The sequence below is a fragment of the Myxocyprinus asiaticus genome, chromosome 33, assembly GCF_019703515.2.
Source record: "Myxocyprinus asiaticus isolate MX2 ecotype Aquarium Trade chromosome 33, UBuf_Myxa_2, whole genome shotgun sequence".
In the NCBI taxonomy this organism is placed as follows: domain Eukaryota; kingdom Metazoa; phylum Chordata; class Actinopteri; order Cypriniformes; family Catostomidae; genus Myxocyprinus; species Myxocyprinus asiaticus.
In genome coordinates, this window is record NC_059376.1 from 15,912,779 (window position 1) to 15,938,901 (window position 26,123).

Sequence of the window (26,123 nt, forward strand, 5' to 3'; positions counted from 1 at the left end):
GCCCATGTAGGTTTTGGAACAGAACTAATGTTTCTCCTTTTCTCAGTAAGGACCTTCTATGACATTCTCTCTGCTTCCAATGAGTTACATGTGAATATAATTTACAGAGATGCACTTCTAACATAAAGCAATCATTGGACTGATATGGAGCTTCATAAAAGCCAGATGTTGTTGAATATGAAGGTTGCCCATATATGGCGCTGTGCTCTTCGCAATGTCGGCCATCTGTACATGCAGGAGAGCTCTTTGCCTTTATAATACCTGCCTGACATTGACAGCACAAATAAACTGAACACAATGAACAGTAGCAGTAAAAGAGCAAGGAATATGTGGAGCCACTGGGGGAAAAAAACCACAGAAAAGACCAATGTGAAATGACAGCAGGGAAAAGTAATGATGCACATATGTTCTTCTTTATTCTCAATCAGACTACCAAAACAACTTGCCAATGTAGTACTGAAGACCACTATCTCTACAGTCTTAGGCACTGAAGGGCAGTTTTGCATGTTATTTAATGTATTTATTTTTGAATCCCCTTTTCTCCCAATTTGGAATGCCCAATTATCACTACTTAGTAGGTCCTCATGGTGGCGCGGTTACTCACCTCAATCCGGGTGGCGGAGGACAAGTCTCAGTTGCCTCCGCTTCTGAGACCGCCAATCCACGCATCTTATCACGTGGCATGTTGTGCATGACATCGCGGAGACTCCCAGCATGTGGAGGCTCATGCTACTCTCCGCGATCCACGCACAACTTACCACGTGCCCCATTGAGAGCGAGAACCACTAATCGCGACCACGAGGAGGTTACCCCATGTGACTCTACCCTCCCTAGCAACTGGGCCAATTTGGTTGCTTAGGAGACCTGGCTGGAGTCACTCAGCATACCCTGGATTCGAACTCGTGACTTCAGGGGTGGTAGTCAGCATCAATACTCGCTGAGCTACCCAGGCCCCATTTATAATAAATATTAAATCATTTAATTTAATAAATTAACACATCATTTCAAAGAATGCTTTAATTTACCCCAAATTCTTAAAAATAGAGCCAGACAGCATAAATCAGTTTTGCAGGATGGAAAGCTTAAACCGAACACCTAAGAAGTTATCTGGCCCATTTTGTTGTTGTGTTGAACTAATAAAAGTCCTTTTTTGTGTGACTGTTAAATATCTTCTAATCGCAGTTCAGTAAATTAAATTCTTCTTTGTGTCATTCTTAGTCAACATCATGTGGGTCATGGCCAATTCAATTCCAATTCCAAATCATAAATCGAAAGGGAACCAGATAAAATATTCTGAATTTTGCTCAACCCTGGTGAACAGAGACAATAAAAGTTAATTTACCTCTCTTAGCTCAGACAACATAACCTATAGCATTTGATAAACAATCTAACTGAAGTCCTTGTGCTGTCAGACTGTTTGCCCAAAGAGAGCAGAGCTGTCATCTTTTCTGAGATTGACATTCTCAATAAAGGCTCTGCCATGGCACATGTGGAACTGCTTATAGTTAGTGAAGGAATTCAGCATTTCAGAAATTCTCCATTATAAGATCTGGTTATCTGTCTGAGACCCCTTGTAAACTGGAATAAAACAGTGTGCTCTTTGAGCCATCCATTTGTCTGATCTCACAACTGCCACGTAGTACTCTCAGTGAACACGTCTTTATGGTCATATTTACTGTTCCTGTAACTGGTAGAGCATGGTGCTAGCAATGCCAAGGTCATGGGTTTGATTCCCAGAGAACACACACTGATAAAATGCATACCTTGCACTGCAGGCCACATTGGATAAATGCATCTGCAATAAAGGATGCCTTGGCTAAATGCAATCTGTTGTTATTCACATTTTAAGGAAATTATGCTGTCACATCATAGTTTGCAGACAAGGGATTTCAATACTAGGCCAAAAAAAGTGTCCGTATTTCAAGTGCCAAGCCAATATTAGTTAATTATAAATAAAACAGACTGACAGGTCAAAAACTCTTATTAAAAGGGGTTAGATTTTAAGTCCTTCAGGAGGCTACTTTAGGCTAATTATGAAGCCATGACAACCACAGAATAATGCACAAAAACTGGGCTACTGTCAGCTTGAAGTGGAAGGAATTAATAAAGCCATGCTGTTCTTTTGTGTACGCCCAGACTGACAGACAAGTTTGATTTAGGGACTGATTTAGATTTAGTCTGTCTGTAATATGCTAAATTTAGCAAAAACACATTTTATTCTCTGTTGAAAATATCACAGAATGGTTCCCATTGTTTAGATGAGTTAATTAGGTGAAAAATGCTGCAACACTTGCAAACATACCCACACACTCACAGTGTCTATGGCCTAGTGGGCTTTGACAATAAGACCCCTTGTAAACTGGAATAAAAGAGTGTGTGTTATGGACATTTTGGTGTCTGCATCATGCATCAAGGCATACTCAGTTCTTTGTATGCTCCAGAAAGCGTCATTCCCAATGATTTCCTAATCCATGCACATATGCACATGTATACATCTATGGGTGCACCATTCAATGAGGGCGGAGTCTTTAAGTGCATTCTTGAATTCAAACATGCAAAATGATCATGTCAAAGTAATCCACAGAATAGGCAGCACAAGAAATGGAAACTTCTGTTCTTATATAGATTTAAAGATTACGCATGCATTTTTTTTTTCAATGTTACAATACTTTCCCCTATTCAAGCTGAATATGTAGTCAACTATACGCCATTCTTAGATCTGTTGAATGGACATTACTATAAAATAATTTTTGCAAACTGTATGCTGCCCCTCCCCGAGAGCCTTCCAAAAAGTCTAAATAGCTGCACCATTTCCTGATGAACAAATCCAGGTTGCCTAGCCTTCTACATGACATCTCCTCAGATGCCGCTACCCTGCCCATCTCCGTGCACCACTCCTGAAATGAGGGCGCTCCAGCCGACTTCCATCCCCTAAGGATGACCTGTCTGCCGATCATAACACTGGCTAGGACCCAATTTTTTATGTACTTATGCCCTATATTAATGACCGCCCCATTGCCTAAAATACAGAGTCTGGGGCAAAATGAAATTTGAGTGCCCAATACGTCACACATAAAACTCTGAACCCTCAACCAAAATTCTTGGATCTTAACACACCACCAAAAAACATGGGTTGTGTCCCCATCTTCTGATTGGCATCACCAGCAGGTGGGTGTATCTTTAAAACCAAGCCTATACAATATAGAGGGGGTCCAATAGAATCTATGTAAAATCTTAAATTGCATAAGGCGCACCCTTGCATCTCTAGATGTAGACTTGATGTTTTTTGGAATCCTAGCCCAAACTCCCTCCTCCAATACCAAGTTTAAATCTTTCTCCCATAATCTCTTGAGAGAAGTTGAAGCTCTATCCCCCAGACTCTGAATTAGCAGGGAGTAATACACTGATGCCTCATGACATTTTCCAAATGCAGTAATCACCACTCCCAGAGTATCTGCAGCTTAAGGGGGGGTATGCTACTCCCAAAAATAGTACAAAGCAGGTGGCACAGCTGTAAATACCTAAAGAATTGAGACCTGGGGATCCCAAAATGTTGAACCATATTTTCAAAGGATCTCAACACTCCACTCTCATATAGGTCACAGAGCATATTAACCTCCCTCACAATCCATTCTGTCCAGCAGAAAGGGGACTTATTAATGCATAACTTTGGGTTCAGCCATATGCTCGAAGCAACATTTAAATAAATGTCCAAATTAAACACTCTGGACACTTTTGTCCATACCCCGTGCAAATGCGAGATAACGGGGTGTAACTTCTCCGGTTAGTTTGATAGAAAGGCTTTGCAATGGCGAAATAGGGGCAAGAACTGCCTGTTCAATACAAAACCAGGGAGTGGCTCTCTCAGGTGGAAGCAACCAATGAGCCAAATGTCTGAGACCAAATGCATAATAATAAAACAAAATCTTGGGTAGGCCTAGCCTACCTTTGTCAATCGGCCTATGTAACTTACTGAAGTGTAATCTGGGACGTTTACCATTCCAAATTAAGGACTTTGCTATGCTATCAAATTGCTTGAAATAAGAGAGGGGGACATCTAAAGGGAGAGACTGTAGCAGGTAGCTGAATTTTGGAATACAATTAATTTTAATAACATTAACCTTCCCAATCATAGATAAATGTAATGAAGCCCACCTGCCCACATAGCTTGAAAAACGTTTTATTAAAGGGTCAAAATTAACACACATATTTGCTGGGAATAAAATACCCAAATACTTAATGCCCTGTTTGGGCCACTGGAAGTTGCCCTGCTTAAAAGCTGTTACCGGGCAATACGCTGTCAGTGCCAAAGCTTCGGATTTAGACCAATTAACTCTGTACCCTGAGAACTTAGAAAAGGAATTAATAATTCTGTGGAGGCAAGGCATATATCTAATAGGGTTGGAGACGAATAATAAAATGTCATCTGCATAAAGCAAAAGCTTATGCGCCACATCTCCTGCCATCACCCCTGGAAAATCATCCTCCTTTCTTATCGCGGCTGCTATTGGTTCCAGGGCAAGACAGAACAATAATGGGGAAAGAGGGCAACCCTGCCGGGTGCCCCTATCCAGAGTAAAATAATCTGAAATTAATCCATTTGTTTGTACCGCTGCTACATAGTGTCTATAAAGTAAATTAATCCATCCAATAAAATTATTCCCGAACCTGTAAATTTCCAAAATCTTAAAAAGATAATCCCATTCTACCATATCAAACACCTTTTCGACGTCAAGTGAGATGGCAGCGACCGGAGTCTAATGTCTAATGTTATCAGATGAGCTACGGCCTCAAATAAACCCTACCTGATCTATATGTATATGAGATGCCATAACTTTACTTATTTTTGACAATATTTTAATGTCTAGCTGGATTAGGGAAATTGGACAGTAACTCTTACACTCGCTTGGATCTTTGTCCTTTTTAAGAAGTAGACTGATCCGGGCTTGCGTCATGGTTGGCGGAAGCTTTCCATTCTTTAATTATTCCGTATAAACTTCTAGCAAAAGTAAAGCCAGTTTTGTAGCATAAGATCTAAAAAATTCAGCGGCAAAGCCATCTGGCCCCAGAGCCTTGACTGTAGACAAGGCCTTAATTACCTCGCCGAACTCCTCCAAGGTTATCTCAGAATCAAGACAATTTTTTTGCCTTTTGCTCAGTCGTCAGTTTAGGAAGTTCTAATGGTTCCACAAAGTTTCTAATATCCTCATCAGTAGATGAAGACGTGGAACTATATAGATCAAGATAGAATTCTTTAAAAGCATTATTAATATCTTTATAGGTAAAGAGTAAGAATATCTATTTTGTTCACCTCTCATTTATCTTTTAGGACACTTTAGGTTATGTTTAGGCTACAATTTTAGGTTAGAGAAGCACGTTTTAATAAATCTAAATTTATCTAAAATTCATCTTAAAAACCTACTCTGATTACAACATCTTTTGACTCACCTTCAAAAATCTGCAAGACAAATTATAAAATCTATATGAAAACAAATAAGACATCAACTTACGCATTTTTCCAAAGAAAATATATCAGTGTAAACAAAACAGACCAATTGTGTTAAAGGATAGATGACACATTCCGTCATAATTTTAATTTAATCAATTGTAGTCAACACATTCACAGAGACAAAATAATGGATCTAGATCTGAAGACACAGCTAGATCTCTTCATCACTCTGTTCCAACTGGACACACACACACACACCATTAGGACACACATGTCAATTAGCCCAAAACTAGCTTAGTGAGCATGTGTTGATTTTGGGGACACACATCCACATTCCAGCTGAGCATGTTTATGTGTCACAGCACTCTCTCGACCTCAATCTATTTGTCTTCTCACTATAGCCAAGAGACGACTGTGAGACATTTTGGCTGAAGAAGTCAAACAGATGGTTCATGCAAAACAAAATGAGTGTGATATTTCTTTTATACAACGGTTCCAGAGACAACAGTTATGTGATATTGAGAAACTTATATTTTAGACACAACATGGCCAGTTATTTTGTCTATTTTTGCTCCACTAACAAAAACGATTTCAAAGCCAAAGCTGGATCATTCATTGCGTGTCAGAGAGCAATGCACAGACTGAAAGCCCTTTTAGAATTCCGCAAACACATACAAGTGGAGTGATACAAATAGTGAAGAGTCTAGTGCCCTTGTACAAAATTTTAGCACCTTTGGAACTCCACTTGTCCAGTCCTCAAAGTGGATCAGACCGAGTTTATGGGAAATCGGTCACAGGGGGTAAAATGTTTTGGTCAGCTTAAACCGCTCTCTGATTTTCAAATTGACAGAACAACAGTTGAACCTTTGTGCGACACACTGCGCAAGTGCAAGACATAAGCAAACTTTATCAGAATGAAACATTGGAGTAGTAATTACATTATCCCTAAACCTAACCCTAACACTACTGAGACCAAAACTCCAGTTTCTCACTTCCTTTTTTTAAATTGCGGTAGCTCGCTAACCTGAAGGCACAGTGGGGTATATTTTCAGGGCATGAATATTCTCCACATGGTGGTGCTTGTAAGAAATTCAGCACAGCAGGGTCAAATTAGAGGGCATTCAAATTTGGAACCAATGCTCTGATCTCCCACTAGATCATGTTGTGTACAGTATATGGTTGTGCAGATTTTCTGCACAATAAACAGTTAACAACAAGGTCATTCTTTATTGGAACTGGTTTGAATATTTTCTAAATATTTATTTCAGCTCATGCAATCTGGAGGTTGACAGAATAATAGGTGCCGATAGTTGCTATTTGGAACTATCGTTATTGGCAACTAGGGGTGGGCGATATACTGGTAGACATAATAAACTGGTAGAAATTTGCCAACCGGTATACATTTTGGATTATCTTCTCTATCGCGGTAACGCAAAATTGCCACACAAGAAATGTGTATAGAACATAACATGTACGCATTACACACTCAGATAAATGGAGGAAGGTGGGTCAAATTCATTTGAATGAGAAGATGAAAGGAGATTATGAAGGAAAATGCACGTCCTCCGTGATGTGGAATTGGTTTGGCTTTAGAAAACACAATACAGAGCAGAAAACAGCGATTTGCAAGGTTTGTACATTGTGTATGTTGATATATACATGTGCGCATATATATCAATGGTCAGGGCTTCACGTAGGACTGACAGAAATAATGAAATGCAGTTTTTCACTGACAGCTGCACGTGTCATTAGATAAAAAGCTTGTCTAGAGCGCGAGAAAAAATGACACTGAATCCGCTTCTGCGGCATGAATTTTCGCTTGAGCCACCGTCAAAGCAAATTCAATGACATTCATCCCACGCTCCAAACATGCCTCCCATCCAAACACATGCAGCTGTGTTTTGTGCGAGTGTTTTGCATGCAGTCTGAAACACGCAAGTGTGCGCGAGTACTGAATTCATTCCAGTCCCTTCATTTGTGCTCCTGTGACAGAAAAGGCGCGGATCACACCTGTTACTCATTCTGGTTTCACTTGATGTCAAGTGGGTTTTTAAAATACACATCAAAACCTTTTCTAAAATTCTGTTCGTACGATGTTTGATATCAGGAAACAAACCATCCATACCATATTTTCCTTCAGATATTTTATGTTATCTTTATATAGGTTACTAAAACACTAAGAGCCAAATTAAGTGTTTTATTTATGGATAATTTTTTATTTATGTTATTTTACTTTTTGCATTGCTTTGAAAAGATGTTAAGTTTCTTGAGGAAAGTTATAACAACAACAACAACAACAACAACAACAACAACAACAACAACAACAATAATAAAAAGAAAATTGGTGCACATCATCAGACTGAAATATGTCATTTATTTTGTATTTTTAACTTTGACCGTTTGTCAAGTTCAAAATAAAGAGAAAATTATATAAGATGAAGAAGTTTTCATATATAAAGTATTTAATTCACTGACTAGATTACTCAAAATTACACATTGCGACATGGCTTAATATATAATACAATTTTATTTATTTTTCAGAAAAATGTAATTATTTCGTGATATATATCATTATTGTGATATAAAATTACTCATATCGTGATATGGGATTTTGGTCATAACATTCAATATCTATTGTAGCTGATAGTTTGCTGTTGCTGTTGTTGTTGTTACTGTAATTTATCTGTATTCCTCCGTGGCTGGCACTGGAGGTTTTTTATTTTCAGGGTTAAGGGGGGTCCAGTTTATTAATGTTATAAAATGAGTGCTCTGAAGAAGTTTTAATGTTGAGTAGAAGATAATCATAATTTCATTATAGAGTTCTTCTTGATTTTGTATGGTGTCCTTAGAGAAAAAGAAAAAGGTCTGTTTTTAAATAGTACTGAATAACCAGACATTTATTATAAGCGATGATCTACTGTTGATGAATTACTGTATTTATTGCCTATATGACATGTTTACTTTATAGTGTTTATATTGTGATACATTGTAGATGAATATATGCATGTTTTGTTTCCCTTGTGTGGTTGTGCTGGGAGCACTGACATTTTTCAAAATAAGAGTCTCTGGTGTATTTCTGGCTTAATTTTTAGAGGTGTGAATCTTCACTGTCCTCATGATTCAATTAGATTGCGATTCAAAGAGTAACGATTCGATTACAAACCGATTCTCAATGCATCTTGTCTTTTTTTTTTTCTTTTTTTTTTAGCAATACAGACACTCAGCATTAAATAGTATTAAATTATTAATTGATAATTAACCGATCCCTAGCTGGCGTGTCTGTCTGCCGCTGTTCTCCGGTTTCTTTTTGATGTTTCTAGTTGATTTTATTAAATGGCCTTTTAAAGGAGCGACCTCAGGAAATCAAGTTTTAGGATTCTCTTTTATGGATAATTTACTGTTTTGTTTTTTTTATTCAATCAATATCGAACAAGTCTTTTATTTTGAACTACTTTTTTATATCACGATCATTGGAGTGTTTATTCATCACCGAGACCTGGCTGAATTCTTGTGAACAAATGGTCCTGGATGATCTAACACCTCCAGGCTGTGACTTTTTAAATTCTCCATGGACTTCAGGGCGAGGAGATGGCGTTGCCACTGTTTTTAGAAACTCTTTTAAATACGGACACGTATTCCAGTTTTGGTCCTGCCTTATGTGCACATGTGTACAGACCTCCCAGATTTAATAGGGACTTTATTGAACAATTTTCAGACTTTCTCTCTGGACTGGTGCCACGTGGTGATAGACTCCTGATTCTTGTGGATTTTAATATCCACGTATGCTGTCCATCGAAACTACTGGTAAATGAATTTCTCTCCCTCACTGAGTCTTTAAATTTAGTTCAACATGCCACTGGTTCTACCCACAACACGGGTCATACATTAGATCTGGTGTTATCTCATGGTATCTCTGTATCTAACTTAGAGATCTTAGATATTGGCATCTCTGACCATTATTCAATAATGTTTGGGTCTGTCTCTACTTGTCCTCTCCCTACTACCTCTCTGTCTTTACGTCACTCCCGGTCCATTCACTCATCTACTGCCAATCTTTTTTCAGAATTTTATTTATCACATTTTACTTATGATGTCTCAGATAAAGTCAATACTGAATCACTGGTAGAAGCTTTCAATAAATCTTGTACTTTCACTCTTGATAATGTTGCTCCGCTCAAGCCAAGGAGAATTAAGGGCGTTTCACAGCCTTGGCAAAATGATGTCACCTGCGCTCTCAGACAAGAGTGTAGAAAAGTAGAGTGCAAGTGGAAAAGAGCTTCAGGTCTCTTTTGACATCTTAAAGGTGTCTTTAACAAACTATCAAAGAGCAGTGAAAGATGCAAAAGCTACATTTTTCTCTAAAGTAATCTCTGATAATGCAAATCGACCAAAAGTATTGTTTAATACTATGCATTATGTCTTAAACCCTATGAGAGATGCTTTTTTGGACGCTACTCAAGAGGCCTGTGACGAATTTTTAAACTTTTTTACTCACAAAATCTAGCATATTAAAGGTGCTATTGTACCTTCACAATTTGATCAACCACTAAAACCTTCCCCGTCCAGCTCCCTGACTCACTTTAAACCAGTTTCGTCAGAACAGTTAGCAGATGTAGTCTCCAAGATTAAGTGTTCCAGTTACAAGCTGGATATTCTATCTCTACGCCTTTTTAAAGATGATTTACAACTATTAGTTCCAGTGTGACAGCTATAGTTAACAGCTCCTTAGCTAATGGAGTTGTTCCAAAGCATCCTTTGTTAAAAAAGCCTTCTTTGGATCCAGCAATACACAATAATTATAGGCCAATCTCTAAACTGCCTTTTATTTCCAAGATCTTGGAGAGAGTTGTCTATTCGCAGCTTTACTCCTAATACATTTGACATTTTAGACACATTTCAGTCTGGCTTCAGACACTTGCACAGCACTGAATCTGCATTGCTCAAGGTTACTAATGATATTTTTCTCTCCATGGATTCAGGCTTACATGTTGTCTTAGTCTTATTACATCTTAGTGCTGTGTTCGACACAATTGACCATAACATACTTCTCAATCTTCTCGAGTGTAGGGTTGGCATCCAGGGTATGGCCCTCCAGTGGTTTGCCTCCTATCTAAAATATAGGACATTTTCTGTAAATGTAGGGAATTTCTCTTCTACATCTGCTCATTTATCATGTGGCATCCCTCAAGGGTAAATTTTTCAGTCAGTTTTACCAGAGACGAACTGCTGAACATTCGACAGCATACACTAGTCAATCTTTTCCCGGATTTTGAATATTTGGACGTTTTGTTTGACATTTTAGTCGGAGGCGCGGCTGTGTTGTTTAAACGCGCTATGAGATGCAGGCAAGGGAGACGAGCAGGCACACTGGTCAAACTCCGTCGGCGGGGCTTTCGAACAATGCTGCCGAGCATTCATCTAGCGAATCTCCGCTATCTCCCTAACAAAATGAACATCTCCTCACTGGCACAAACAAGGACTTTTCAAACTCTGCTGCCTTGTGCTTCACAGAAACCTGGCTGAGTGAAGCCATTCCGGACAGCGCGTTACATCTGCCGGGCTTTCAGCTGTTCAGAGCGGATCGCATCGCGGAGTTAACGGGAAAAACGAGAGGCGGTGGAACATGCTTTTACATCAATGAAAGTTGGTGTACAGATGTAACAACGTTAAAGAAGATGTGCTGTCCTAATTTGGAAGCGCTCTTTATTAACTGTAAGCCATTTTACTTGCTGCGGGAGTTTTCCTCATTTATTTTGGTGAGTGTGTATATCGCGCCAAATGCGTGTTTGAATGCCACGCTGCAACAGCTGGCTGATCAAATCACAGACAAGGAACAACAATACCCGGACTCAGTTATTATTAGTCTTGGGGATTTTAACAAAGCAAACCTCACACGTGAAAAGCCCAAATACAAACAGCACATTACATGCCCAACCAGAGACAGAAATATACTGGATCATTGCTACACAACAATACAGGATGCATATCACTCTGTCCCTAGAGCAGCTTTGGGACTATCTGATCACTGTCTGGTTCATCTTCTTCCAACCTACAGACAGAAATTAAAATCTGCTAAGCCTGTATTAAGGACTGTAAAGAGATGGACCAATGAAGCAGGGCTGGAATTACAAGCCTGCTTTGACTGCACTGATTGGAGTGTTTTTGAGGCTGCACACACCAATCTGGACGAGCTCACAGATACTGTTACATCATATATCAGTTTTTGTGAGGATATGTGCATTCCTACTAGGACTTATTTAACATTTAACAACGACAAACCATAGTTTACTGCAGAACTCAGGCAGCTTCGTCAGGCCAAAGAGGATGCATACAGAGTTGGGGATAAAGTCTTGTACAATCAGGCCAGGAACACACTGAATAAGGGAATCAGAGTGGCTAAAAGAAGATAGTTTTCAGCTAACGACCCTGCATCAGTGTGGAGTGGCATGAAACGACTTACGAATTACAGGAGTCCTGCCCCCAACCCTGTAGGGAACCAACAACTGGCTGACGACCTGAATGTGTTCTACTGTAGATTTGAAAGGCCCAGTCTCACACCCCACACCCACTCTGACCTTCACTTCACACAAACACCAACACCTCCTGCAACCCCCCTCCTCCCCCCTCCTGTTACTCAACCTGCACTTAAGATCTGTGAAGATGATGTGAGCCGCGTCTTTCGACAACAAAGGATAAGGAAAGCACAGGGCCCAGATGGCGTTTCACCTGCATGTCTTAGATCCTGTGCTAACCAGCTGGCCCCCATCTTCACACAGATCTTCAATAGATCACTGGAGCAATGTGAAGTCCCATGCTGCTTCAAACGTTCCACTATCATCCCCATACCAAAGAAACCAAAAATCGCAGGACTTAATGACTACAGACCTGTCGCCCTGACGTCTGTGGTCATGAAGTCATTTGAGAGACTGGTGTTGGCCCACCTGAAAAACATCACTGGAACCTTTCTAGATCCCCTTCAATTTGCTTATTAAGCAAACAGGTCTGTGGATGATGCGGTCAACATGGGATTGCATCATATCCTGCAACACCTGGACAGACCAGGGACATATGCAAGGATCCTTTTTGTGCACTTCAGTTCAGCTTTCAACACCATCATCCCAGCTATACTTCAGAATAAATTACACCAACTCTCTGTTCCCATGTCTATCTGTCAGTGGATTACCAGCTTTCTGATGGACAGGCAGCAACTTGTGAGACAGGGGAAACTCACTTCCAGCACCTGTACAATCAGCACTGGTGGCCCCCAGGGATGTGTGTTCTCTTCACTACTCTTCTCCCTCTACACCAATGACTGCATCTCCAAGGACCCCTCTGTCAAGCTCCTGAAGTTTGCAGATGACACCACTGTCATCGGCCTCATCCGAGATGATGATGAGTCTGCATGCAGAAGGGATGTTAAACAGCTGTCTGTCTGGTGCAGTCAAAACAACCTTGAGCTGAACGTGCTCAAAACGGTGGAGATGATTGTGGACTTTAGGAGGAACACCCCAACATTGACCCCCCTCACCATTCTAAACAGCACTGTGGCAGCAGTGGAGTCATTCAGATTCCTGGGCACTACCATCTCACAGGACCTGAAGTGGGAGACCCACATTGACTCCATTGTGAAAAAGGCCCAGCAGAGGTTGTACATCCTTCACCAGCTGAGGAAGTTCAACCTGCCACAGGCGCTGCTGATACAGTTCTACTCAGCGGTCATTGAGTCTGTCCTTTGCACTTCAATAACTGTCTGGTTAGGTTCAGCTTCGAAATCAGACATCAGAAGACTACAAAGGATAGTTCGGGCTGCTGAGAGGATTATTGGTTGCCCCCTGCCCCCCTCTTCAAGAACTATACACTTCCAGATTGAGGAAAAAGGCTGGAAAAATCACTCTGGACCCCATTCACCCTGCCCACTACCTTTTTGAACTGTTGCCTTCTGGCTGACGCTTCATAGCTCTGAGCACCAGAACCGTCAGGCACAGGAACAGTTTTTTCCCTCAGGCTATCCATCTCATGAACAGGTAAATTGCCCCACTGAGCAATAACTATGTGCAATACACAGTTTAGTCTTTCTTATATTTATCCAACACATCCAACCTCTTCTGCCATTTCATTCCTCTGAAAAACAAAAAAAACAAAAAAACATTTGCACTGTACATAACAGATTTGTATTTACACTGTACATAATAGATTGTATTAGATTTGCACTACCCATGTGTATGTGTGTATGTATGTATGTGTGTGTCTGTACGTATGTGTATAATTATTTTTTATTTTTTATTATTATCTCTGTCTTGCTGCTGTTTTTGTATTGTTTTTGTATTGTTGTACACTGGAAGCTCCTGTCACCAAGACAAATTCCTTGTATGTGTAAGCATACTTGGCAATAAAGCTGATTCTGATTCTTATTATTTTCCTTGTATATGCTTCCTCTGAGCTCTATTTTCCAGAAATACAGCATATTCTATCACTGTTATGCTGATGATTCCCAATTTTACTTACCAGTGAGCTTAGACAAGAAGTTTTCATTTGATAATATCCTAAATTGCTTCAAAGATATTAAACATTGGCTGGCAATTTTTTTTTTTTACAATTAAACTAAAGCAAAACTGAAGTTCTGTTTTTAGGTCCCCCCATGTCCTCCTTACCTGGCCTGGCCGCCCAGATAGGTCCTCTGTTGTCGAATGTACAAGATCCTGTAAGAAGTCCTGGAGTGATTTTAGATTCATGATTACTTTTTAATAAGGCAAATTAGTGCCGTTGTCAAGGGTAGCTTTTTCCACCTGAGCTCTATCACTAAAGTCAAAAATTTTCTTTCAGCAAAGACCTGGAAATTGTGATCCACTCACTAATTTCATCAAGGTTAGACTATTGTAACTCATTGTACATTGGCCTCTCTCAAACTGCGTTATCCCACCTATAGCTGGTTCAAAATGCAGCAGCTAGACTTTTGACAGGGTCAAGAAAGACGGATCACATTACCCTTGTATTAGCGTCTCTACACTGGCTTCCCGTTAAATTTAGGGTCGATTTTAATTTTACTTTATGTTTACAAGGCACTATCTGGGGGGCCTGGGTAGCTCAGCGAGTAAAGACACTGACTACCACCCCTGAAGTCACGAGTTCGAATCCAGGGCGTGCTAAGTGACTCCAGCCAGGTTTCCTAAGCAACCAAATTGGCCTAGTTGCTAGGGAGGGTAGAGTCACATGGAGTAACCTCCTCATGGTCGCTATAATGTGGTTCGCTCTCGGTGGGGCACGTGGTGAGTTTTGCGTGGATGCCACGGAGAATAGCGTGAAGCCTCCACATGTCTCCGTGGTAACACGCTCAACAAGCCACATGACAAGATGCACGGATTGACATGGAGGCAACTGAGATTCGTCCTCCGCCATCCAGATTGAGGCAAGTCACTACACCACCACGAGGCCTTAGAGCACATCGGGAATTGGGCATTCCAAATTGGGGAGAAAATGGGGAGAGAAAAAAAAACAAAAAAACTAAAACAAGGCACTATCTGGTCTCGCGCCCAAATACATCAGTGATCTTCTTGTCACTTACTCCCCCACCAGAGCACTCAGGTCTTCTCATCAACTTCTTTTGAGGGTTCCTCGTTGCCGCTATAGGTCAATAGGTAATCGTGCCTTCTTTGTGGTAGGTCATAAACTCTCGAATAGTCTCCCTTACAATGTGAGGTCAGCTTCTTCAATAGTCATTTTTAAATCCTCTTTGAAAACATATTTATATTTTTTTGCATTCGAAAAGGACTTTAAATAGGTTAAATTAGGTAAATACTTGATGTAGTTTTTAATTGTGTCTATTTATTTATTATTATTATTATTATTTTTTTGTATGTATATAATTCTGTCATTGTATATTTATTTGATTGATTTGTAAAGCACTTTGGGTCAACTCCTGTTGTTTTTAAATGTGCTCTATAAATAAAGGTTGACTTGACTTGACTAGCCTATAACAATAACTACAACTATTCGTTGCTGGTCCAGAATGCTACATGAGATGTCTGCTTCTGTGAGAATGCAGATGTTAACTTTTCTTTTCCACACCACAGGTGATAGCACAAATAGCAGGTTGCTGCTTAAGAAATCAATCAAGCATCTCATATGAGCACTGTCCTGACGAGAGAGAGACTGGTAATGAGCAACTGCCAAAGAAATAGAAAGTGAAAGAGGAGAGAATGGCATTGGGAAGCAGCAGACAAATTATTAGAAAATAAAAACACCCACGCCTCCCGAACCGCTGTATCATTATTTTCAGCAGTTTTTTCCCTTTCTGTGCAAATCAGTGCAATAGAACTTATTAACGCTAGCACCATCTTTGATTTTTACATGGGAATGTGAACATGGCTGTAAGAGATAGACTTACAGTCTCTTCAATGGGCTGTACTGCAGTTTAAAGTGTTTTTGGATTGTTCCGCGGACAAAACATTGATAAAATATCTTTCTAAGAACATTCAGTATACACAGAACTCCAGACAACATTAATTGTGGGAAATCAGATGTGAACTTTATACAGCTTTATACCGTTCGTGCCATTAAAGAGATGGTAAGTCTATCACTCATAGCCTCGTTGTAATTCCCATTAAAAATCGAAGATGGCGCTAGCGTGAATAAGGTCTATAACGGACGTGAGCCTATCTTTCATGTTGTTTGTTGATTATTACCATGAATAAGCTCTTCCACTGCTATGTGCTTGAGTTTGTGAATGAATTTTTGTATCGTAGTTTCAGTCGGGGACGATGGTCTTGTGGTTGCTACACCCAGTCTGCCATCAGTCCTGTAGTGTGCGCTTAGCTTTAGTAAATACGCATACAACCATTTGTTTCTAGCATCTCACTCTGTCTCTGGAGTGCAAATAAGCACCACTAAGCTGCCGTGATTTAAATTGAACTTAGACTCGATTCTGAATTTTTGAGAATCGATTCAAAATCGCTGGAGAAAGAATTGCGATGCATATGAGAATTGATTTCTCTCCCACCATTATAAATTATAGTTAAAAGTCCAGCATTATGTGGCAAATCGTATTTTATTTTTCTGGTTATTTTAGGAGATTATGGTTGAACAATAAACAGCATCTGGAATTGTATTCATTTTAAACTCCTTTTGCCTCTATGTCACAGAAAGGAAAGACTAAGAAACTTTTTAACATGAATAAATCTATCTAAAACTATCATCCGATTAATCAGTTATCTGCCTTTTCCACCAGCTTAGTTATCAGTATTTGTAAAGTCCAATATTGGTTGACCTCCAATGTTATCTTAGTACACACAGTATATTGTAAGTTTGTGCTTATCCACCTCTCTCATTTCTAAGATGGTAAAATGTATTTTAATACTGAAAATTCTGATACCCCATATCAGTGATTTGATAGTTATAAAGCCATCTGTTTAAATGGATGGAATTTATTTATTTATTTATTTTGACAGAGTACACAGAGTACTTGAAAATGAATGTTGAGTAGCCCCAAAATTATACCCAAAGCAGCTGCAAATAGCCCAGGATCATACTGGCAAATAAACATTAACCAAACATCATCTGCTTTGGTGGACCACAGGTTATAATAGTGCTGAATGGTCAGTAGTTGCCAATAGAAAGGCCACCAAAGGGCCAGATTTTGCCCACCACATAACCAATGTATTTCCTGCTCATTTACTACACACAGAAAGGTCAAAGATCAACTCTTATGTAAGTCTGTATATAAAAGTATATTGGCACTGGTGTTGCATTTTGAGGCTCAGTGTGTGGTCTGGATAAAAATATGATTGCTCTTAAAGTTCTGGACAGCAGCTATGATGGCCATCGTCACCGTGACTGCTTGGTCAAAGCTGTGACGCTTTAAATGGGACACAGATGTACCCGTTGAAATCCTGTGGTAGAAGTGTTATGACTGTTTTATAAACATTAACTGCTTCAGTTCATGATTGGCAGTGTGTGAGTTAATGCCCAAAGCAAGTACAACCAATAAATTCTGATATTAACAAAACACACCAGCTGACCTTTCTCTGTCGATGTTCTCAACCCCATGTCAGAACATCCCTCTCTCTCTCTCTCTCTCTCGCTCTCTCTCTCTGCTCTCCTTATGATCTCTCATGGGTAACTCTGGGATTGTTTACACACCCCATCCATAATAAATCCACAAATTGCATCTATTTTCAAGATCTATCATGATTTTAGTGCCAATAACTGCAAAATCACAGACATTGCAGATTTAAATTATGTGACTTGTTTTTATGCAACATAAATGCCTAAATAATTTTTTTTTATTTTGGTCTGAAATTTTTGTTTTTAAACAATGATCCTTAGTTTTCACAAGATTTTCAGCTGATTATTCCACACTAGTAATAGGGTTTAGGTATCACAACCCTAACTATGCTTTTTTAACCTTCTCACCTCTTCACACATTAAACCAACAACAAAGACGTTTTTAAAATTTCACAACATAACACAATTAGTTAGGGTTATAGAGTCAGTGACTATCAGTTACAATGAGAGGAGTCTCTCTCTCTCTCTGTCTCTCTCTCTCTCTCACACACACACCCAGTCATAAGAGCGTAGGGCATGTTTCTGTGGGACAGAGAGGGGTGCTCTTAAGTGCTACAGCTGTGTAAGCAGCCATATATTGTTTTTAACCCCAGCAGAACCATACTCCAGTTACTATACTTGGCACAGAGCCCAAAACACACTCACACACCCTATCAGTTTCCCATTTAGCACAGCTTGATATATTGCTAATCATCTTAATCTAAAAAGAAGAAGGGATAAAAGCCCTAAATGCAGGAATTGAGGAGTTAAGGGTATTGAATGCAGTTACTTTTTCAATTATTACAAATGAGTATGGTTTTAAAAAGTTTATTGTGCGTGTTTTTGTTGGAAAGTTAAGACAGTATTCTGCTTTCTTAGCTTTGTTAGCCAAAATGAGCTGGACTGGATTTAGAGTAAGGTCAAGGGTCTAAAATGCCAGTTAAATTATACTGCCATGCCATCTCAAGGATTAAAGCTTGGAATGTTCTGGCAGTGCCAGGAGTAAATTGGGTGAAGGCTTTTGTGCCAAAATATGATGCAATGTCTGTCTGGGAGGGATTGTGTGAGAAAGCTGATTTATTGCGTGTTGTTTTACTTATTATAACTGATCTGACTAACTGAAACGTGATGAAAAACCAAGATGAATTGTCCCATCCAAGCTTTTCTGTCCAGTATTTCCTTGAGTCTCATTACCGGCCCCACCTTTCAATGTTATTATTTTATTTTTTTTTTTTTTTTAATGAACAGACCTTCTCATTAATTTTGTCTATAATCTTTGTATAGACCACTGTTAAAATGCTGAGGGGAAGAAAAATAAGCATACTTCGCAAGACCATAAACAGAATCATTTAAAACAGGTTTTAGGTTCCTGGATCCTTTAATAAGAAGGATTATCTTCATTGGCAGAATAATTTTGAATTCATGGAATTTTACGTTTCATTAACGCTGATTACAGGGCATGTCATTTCACAATCTCCGCATGAACCTCATTTCAAAATCTCACGAATGCTACAAATACAGACACTCCCACAAAGTACTATTACAAAATCTAGAATTTTTGGTTTGTTCTTCTTAATTTGGCTGCAAATTAAATGTGCAACCGTCTACTTTGCCAAATCCACCATGCTCAAACAGGCAAATGACATTCCAGTATTACAAACAAATTAATCTAGTATGAGTCAGCTAATAAACGCACTTGTCCAAAGCAAACGAAATCGTAAAATAATCATGTTTATTGCACATCTGTATTTCGTGAAAGCTGTGCGTATTATGTGCGTAATCTATGCGTAAAAGTGGACTGCACCTCCTAAAATATGTATGAAACATATCTAAACATCTTACCTTATTAATAGCTATTGCGTCCTTCGCCAAAAGAAGCACATATGTGAAAATAATTGCGTAGATCCACATTTTTCATTGACTAATCAAAGTCCGTTTTTTTGGCAGACCTTCCACCTGATGATACGATTTGGTGTGTCTGAAAGCACCTGTATCCTGGGATTAAAAGCCTGAATCCACTAGAACACTGGTTTACGATTCCATGATTGCAGGTTGGTGCCATGCAGAGTTGTGTATGTTATGACGCACAACTTTGAGTAATCAGCTCGAGCTTTGTTCTGCACAGACCTGTGGAATTCACGCGCGCACACCCACCATCACCATCTCTGACAATCAGTGCCAATGTAAGGCGGGGAATTACTGCTGGCACCACTTCTGTAGCACATGGCATTGTAGCTTTGTGTGCTTCTGGGTAACTTTCAAAAGACATATACAACTGACCACTGAGCAATGTAATATCATTTCTATATAACAAAAAGTTAAAGTCTACATATGGCAGTTTCATGGTTAACGTTGAATGCATAATTTAAAAGAGTTATTTATTATTCTTATTAATAATAATAATAATAATAATGAATCGCAATTCTTAAAGAATCACTGTATATGGTTTATATTTTCTATGACAAAAATGGGATATCGAACGCAACCTTTTTAATTTCGGCTGCTAAGTTAATGCTGTCGTCTAGCGCCCTCTTTCAGTGAACAATGTTTGCACAATGAAGGCCTACACACAATACACAATGTTTTTCTTTTTAAGGATAATGTTGTTCAGATGATAATTTTAACGGTTTTGTAATACTGATAAAAAAGGAACTAAAAACAATATTTAAAAATACTTCACAAAATAAACTGCAAAACTGGGACGTCAACGTATAACCACGCCCACTTTGGTCCAACGATAAATATTATTGGCCGAAAGAAACCCGGAAATAAATGGTAGCGTTTTCAAAGCTTGTTCTGCACGTGTTGAAAATATGGTACGATATAAATCGAGGTAAACAAGAAAAAGAAAAAAAAACGTCTGGGTAACAAAATAAAATAACACTGTGCATATGCTGAACAAATCTTACCCGTGATCGTTCTTTGTTGACTTGCAGATACTTGCTTTGCGAGGTGTGTTTCTCTAAGCGGAACAGTTTGCAGGTGTTAGATGAGAGAGGCATTTACCACACAGTCCGAGCAGCCGTGGACCGAGCTCACGGGGACTACGGATCAGCTCTGGTCAACCTGGCATTTTCAGGTAAGCCACTTGATAGCGAATATCCTAACCTATATAAAGAATAGCAACCACAGTGATCCGGTCATTTTAAAACGTTGCCGTAATTATACATTATTTATAATGCCGTTTATCCAGACTCATTTAGCATGGCATTTATATAGATGGATCAATTCAGTGTCTCGTCACAGAAAGTTTATTCTTAAATCTTGTTGCAGTGAAATACCTGAATGCCCTCACTGGAGTGGTTCTTATACGCTGCAGGAAAGCAAACTATCAGCTCATCTGGTCTGCCATTCCTTTCATCACCTACCTTGAGAACAGAGGTCAAAGGGTGCAGTGCTTCATCAACTGCTTACATGTAGGAGGTAAGAGTGTGGGTCTGAATTCTGAACTTCCATCTGGACTGTTTGCACATTTTAAAGGGTTAGTTCACCCAAAAATTCTGTCATCATTTACTCACCCTCATGCCATCCTAGATGTGTATGACTGTTTTCTTCTGCAGAACACAAATGAATATTTTTAAAAGAATATCTCAGCTCTGTAGGTCCATACAACGCAATGCAATGGTGACCAAAACTCAGTAAGCTAAAAAAACCCGCAAAGGCAGAAGAGCTGCACGATTAATCATTAAAAGATTGTGATCTCGATGCAGACACCCACACAATCTTATTCCTAAATGACAGCGATTCAGTTATGTATGTTAATGTTCCCGTGGCATGCCTTTGTAAGGCGGTCAAATGTAATTTTGGAATTTGATTTGAGATGCGTTTATAAATGGCAAGTTCTTTTTAACTCGATGTGGCATCTAAAAAACAGCACTCCTGCACGGGATGCTGAATAAACTAGGAAATGCAACAGCCAAAGACGTTAGTCAAGCGCAAAGGTTCCCAAACTGCAGGGTGCCAAAACGACTGGCTTAGGGTGCCACAAAATCTCTGCTCAGTTAAACATTTTGATTGCTGCTGATGCTAAAAAAAATACCGGCAGTATCAAGATCTAACTCAATTCTGTACCACATGCTGTTTGATTACATTTGGCTACTTTCAAATGCTCACATGTAAGGATGTCCCAATACCGTTATCGGTATCAGGTCTGATACTGCACTCATGTGCTGGTAATCATACTCGTAAAAATGCTCCGATACCAAAAACCATCACAGAACAAAACAATAATTAGCGATCTATCTGAATCATCATGGCAAAAGGAGTGGCGGATGTTTGATTCTCCCATATATAGCCTGAAGTCTGTCCATATGATTTAAAATGAAGCGCAATATCTGTCACGTAACTAATGCTTTTTTTTATGGGTAAAAAGAAAAGGAGACAGTTCGTTAACATGCACAGGCCAAGGCGAGTTATGGTCTTAAGCCGGTGTGTACATTAGGGCTGCAACTAATGATTATTTTAATAATCGATTAATCTAACGATTATTAGAATGATTATTTGACATTTATTGCAACGATTAATCATTAGCTCTTAACCGATTATTCAGCTTGTTAAAGGTTGTATTAAACTTACGTACTAACAATAAAGACAAAATCGTCTTTTAAAAATACCTCTAAATGACATTCACTGAATTAAAAGAAAAAATACTTTAAGTTTAATTCAGTAAAGAAATTCACCTATTGTTATCAAGAGTTTTTGTCTTGTTTTCCATTTAAAATTGTCTAAAAATCCTTAAAACAAGATACAATTACTTGAGAAGCATCTTATAAGATATTAAGACTTGCTTTAAGAGAATGTATCTTAAATATATGTGTATTTTGTGTATGTGTATTTTTTCACTTGGTTATACTTCTGCGAGTGCAGTAAAGACAAAATATACTTATATTCAAGATCTGTTCTCTAAAAGCAAGTCTAATATCTTACATGCCACTTCTCAGGTGAATGCATCTTTTTTTAAAGGATTTTTAGATATTTAAAAATATTTGTGTTTTTAATATTATATTTGTATTTTTAACATTCTCAGATAACAATTTTTTCTTCTGCAGTATAGCTGCTAAAGAAAATGTACTTTGTTTTAAAGGAGTTTTAGATATTTATATTGGAAAACAAATCAAAAACATATTTTGTTGCAGTGTATAATGGGGCGAAGTGTCACCTTTTTGTTTACTTCAATCCATCTTTAACTCTCAAAAAACACAAATTCTCTCTTATTAATAAAGCTGTGTATTGCCAATTTTCTTCACGATAAGAAATACACAGTGACACATATATTATGATCCAGTAAGTCGTGAGCCATCACGTTATAATCTAGCTGCTGCAAGCGCGCTCGAGGGATGAACATCCCCGCGACAGAGTGTGCATCAGCCGGGTGCAGTTTCAATCTCTCCCCCTCAGATCGGGACATTCGCGCAACTCATAGAAGAGGCGCTGACCCCACAGAGAAATGCCAGTTTGTACTGGGAATATTATCACTGTCTTTTCTATCAGTCTCTGTTGTTAATTTGTCACGTTCATTTGGAGCGCGCCACACACATGCAGCTGATCAGATCGGGAGCGGCATTAAGACAAGCACTGTGAATTCTTTTTCTCTTCCTTATTCAGCCTTTGGTGGATTTACAACGTATCTAACTATAGCGTTTGTATTGTTTTTATGCAAAATCTTAATTTCTGGATTAAAAAAATTAATAAAAAATTGTCAGTGCAATTCGAATTAATCTGACAAATTGGAAAAAACCACCCTGCCCTACTTTTGTTTACTCTGTTCTCTCTATTTGATTACTGGGTTGAGTACTTGAATAATAAGTTATAAAGCTTGAAGCAATGTTTAAAGAAGAAACACTGAAGGCTCCTTTGTTTTAAATTAATGTAAAAAAAAAAAAATATATATATTTTATTTTTATTTTTTTAAGTATATTTGCTTATTTACCAGTACAACACCAAGTTAACAGAACTGTTTATGAATCTTTTTTACCTCTCATTTTGCTTTTTACTTCTCTTTAGCAAGTCAGAATACGAACAGGCTAAATCATTTGTTAATGCATTAACACATTTTGCACTTTTAACAGGATTTTTTTTTTGCAATAATAACACAGTGCTGTTTGGTTTATAATATTTTAGTTGCACCCTCTTGTGGGATTTATATATATATATTTTATTTACAACTTACACTTCCTACATTATTTCATTTTTCAAATAGACTGGCTGAAAGAATATTTTGTCAGAACCTTTATTAAAATACATGTTACTTTTAGTAGCCTAATGCTCTGAAATAATCACTGAAATACGTTTTTTTTCTCTCTACAAAATCGTAAAAGAATCGTAATCTTTATTCTAAGCAAAAAAAATTGTGATTCTCATTTCATCCAGAATTGTGCAACTCTAAAAGGCAGCATAAAAGTAATCCATACAACAGTGTTTTAATCCATGTTTTCTGAAGCGATCCAGCCGGTTTTGGGTGAGAACAGTGAAAATATATCTCCTTTTCCACTATAAATCTTGACATCAGCGGTCTACTTGGCGATCATGATTTCAAGCTTGATTATACTTCCTAGCGCCATCTAGCTCTGTGCATGTCTTGAGCACTAGGATGTGTAATCAAGCTTGAAATCATGATTGTGACTGCAATGCAGAGATGTACAGTGAAAAATATTGTAACTACATCTGTCACTTTACATCTGGAGTATTATGGATTACTTTTATGCTGCCTTTATGTGCTTTTTGGAGCATAATGGTTGTGATCACCATTCACTTGCATTGTATGGTCCTGCAGAGCTGAGAGATTCTTCTAAAAATATAATTTGTGTTCAGCAGAAGAATGAAAGTCATACAGATCTGGGATGGAATGAGGGTGAGAAAATGATGAGAGAATTTAAATTTTGGGGTGAACTATCCCTTTAAGATTCATACTGTACATGGCTGCTTATATTGCTGCAATATTGAAATTCTCTAAAGTCAGAAGAAGTCCAGTTGACCTTGGGCACATGCTGTTGCAGGCTATAGTGCATAGTACATTTATGGAACACTTTCTCTATTAGACCTTGAGGTGGCTGGTTGACAGCACATTAAACCCTAATGTCTTTGTTCTTACAGCCGTTGGTAACACTACAATAAGGTTCCATTTGTTAACATTAGTTAACATGAACTAACAATGAACAATACTTTTACATTAACAAAGATTAATAAATGCTGTAAAAATATATTGTTAATGATTTGTTCATGATACCTAATACATTAACTAAGGTTAATGAATGGAAACTTATTGTAAAGTGTTACCCAGCTGTCTATGTACTTTCTTGTCCACGTCCACAGGAACAATTAGAACATGTCAGAAGTTTCTTGCTCGGTACAACAGACAGCAGCTCCACAGAATGCTACTAGATTGCAAAACAGATGGTAAGTTTTGGTTTCCTGCCTTTTTTCTTATCAGTTCCATTACAGTCGGACTTTATTTATCAGCACAAGAGCTGTATTTATTCTTGGAAAAGAGTGCCCCCAGGTGGTAAGCTGCACATTTCTGGACATGTAAAATTCTGAAAATGTCAAATAATACATTATTATTATTGTTATTGTTGTTATTATTATTTCCATGTTCTATTTATAAAAACTGATGTGTGTAGAATTTTAATACAGTGATAAACGGCAACTTGTGAGGTCTGAAAAGTTGGGGAACCACTACTGATCTCTCTCTCACTCACTCTCTCACAAACATAGATGAAAGACAGGAGATTAGAAGAGCTATCCTGAGTTGTTCCCTGGGTAATATCAGAGGGGAGAAAGCTGATGAAGAAGGGAGTGATGATGATGATGATGATGATGAAGAGACCTAAACACCCTCATATCAAACTTTGTACCTGATTTGTAGATGAAGATGGTGACATCTTGGATTCCTTAAGTTAGTTATTTTCTTATAGAGATCAGTTAGTTCACATATGTTTCATTATTGGACATGTAAGGGATAGTTTGCCAAACAATGAAAATTATATAATCATTTACTCACACCCATGTTGTTCCAAACCCAAGTGACTTACTCTGTAACATGCAAAACATTTTTGGCAGAATGTGACTATACACTATTATTTTAAGGAAGAAAGTCAAACAGGCTTGAAAGTACATGTTGAAACAAAATTTTTATTTTTATTTTTTAGGTGAACTGTCCCTTTAAGGAAATGGTTAACGTGGAGTCTGGATCATAAAATAAACTTGTATAGTATTTCTTTTCTGAACATTCTTCAGCACTGTATTTTTTTTTAAATGTAGTATGTTGTGATACATTACTGCTTTGGTGTACACTTATTTTTTCATTTTGTACTGAGTAAAACCATAGGCGAATAGTTCTACCTATTAGCCTAAAAATAAAACACGTGTGACAAATTACTGCTAATATATATCCTTAACATGTTGAACAGGTAATGTTTACATCACGAAAGTGTTGTTGTTTGAAAGCTTTTGTACTAACTAAAACCATTGCTGCTTGTAGCGCGGACAACAAAAAACCGCATGTTATTACCATGTCAAAAGCGTTTGATGTAATTGAAATAAACCAAATATTTTTGACAGCTAAACACGACTGTCTGTCACATACTGTATATTACAGCACATCGAGCAGTGAAATGCACTAATCAGAATTGGAGTG

General features: G+C 38.3%; 2 protein-coding genes across 3 annotated transcripts in view; one reads left to right on the forward strand and one right to left on the reverse strand.

The window, feature by feature from the left end:
- Positions 1-19,662, reverse strand: part of LOC127424633 (olfactomedin-like protein 2A) — a 31,785-nt gene extending 12,123 nt beyond the window's left edge. For both annotated transcript variants that reach the window (XM_051669988.1, XM_051669987.1), the window contains exon 1: positions 19,331-19,662. In XM_051669988.1, the coding sequence (XP_051525948.1) occupies positions 19,331-19,399 (69 nt within the window). In that variant the 5' untranslated portion in view covers positions 19,400-19,662. The remainder of the gene's footprint in view (positions 1-19,330) is intronic.
- A 586-nt stretch (positions 19,663-20,248) lies between these two features.
- pop5 (POP5 homolog, ribonuclease P/MRP subunit) lies at positions 20,249-26,040 on the forward strand. Its single transcript, XM_051670001.1, has 5 exons — positions 20,249-20,321; positions 20,425-20,567; positions 20,762-20,911; positions 24,800-24,883; positions 25,202-26,040. The coding sequence occupies exons 1-5, from the start codon at positions 20,302-20,304 to the stop codon at positions 25,315-25,317; spliced, it is 513 nt and encodes a 170-aa protein (XP_051525961.1). The 5' UTR covers positions 20,249-20,301; the 3' UTR covers positions 25,318-26,040.
- The last annotated feature ends 83 nt before the right edge of the window (positions 26,041-26,123 follow it).

Excerpts from the sequence above, each read along its gene's own strand:
- pop5 (XM_051670001.1), top strand. The coding sequence starts at position 20,302 with ATGGTACGATATAAATCGAG. Across the intron at positions 20,322-20,424 it reads ATGGTACGATATAAATCGAG|ATACTTGCTTTGCGAGGTGT; the intron begins GTAAACAAGAAA and ends GTTGACTTGCAG. Across the intron at positions 20,912-24,799 it reads CAACTGCTTACATGTAGGAG|GAACAATTAGAACATGTCAG; the intron begins GTAAGAGTGTGG and ends CCACGTCCACAG.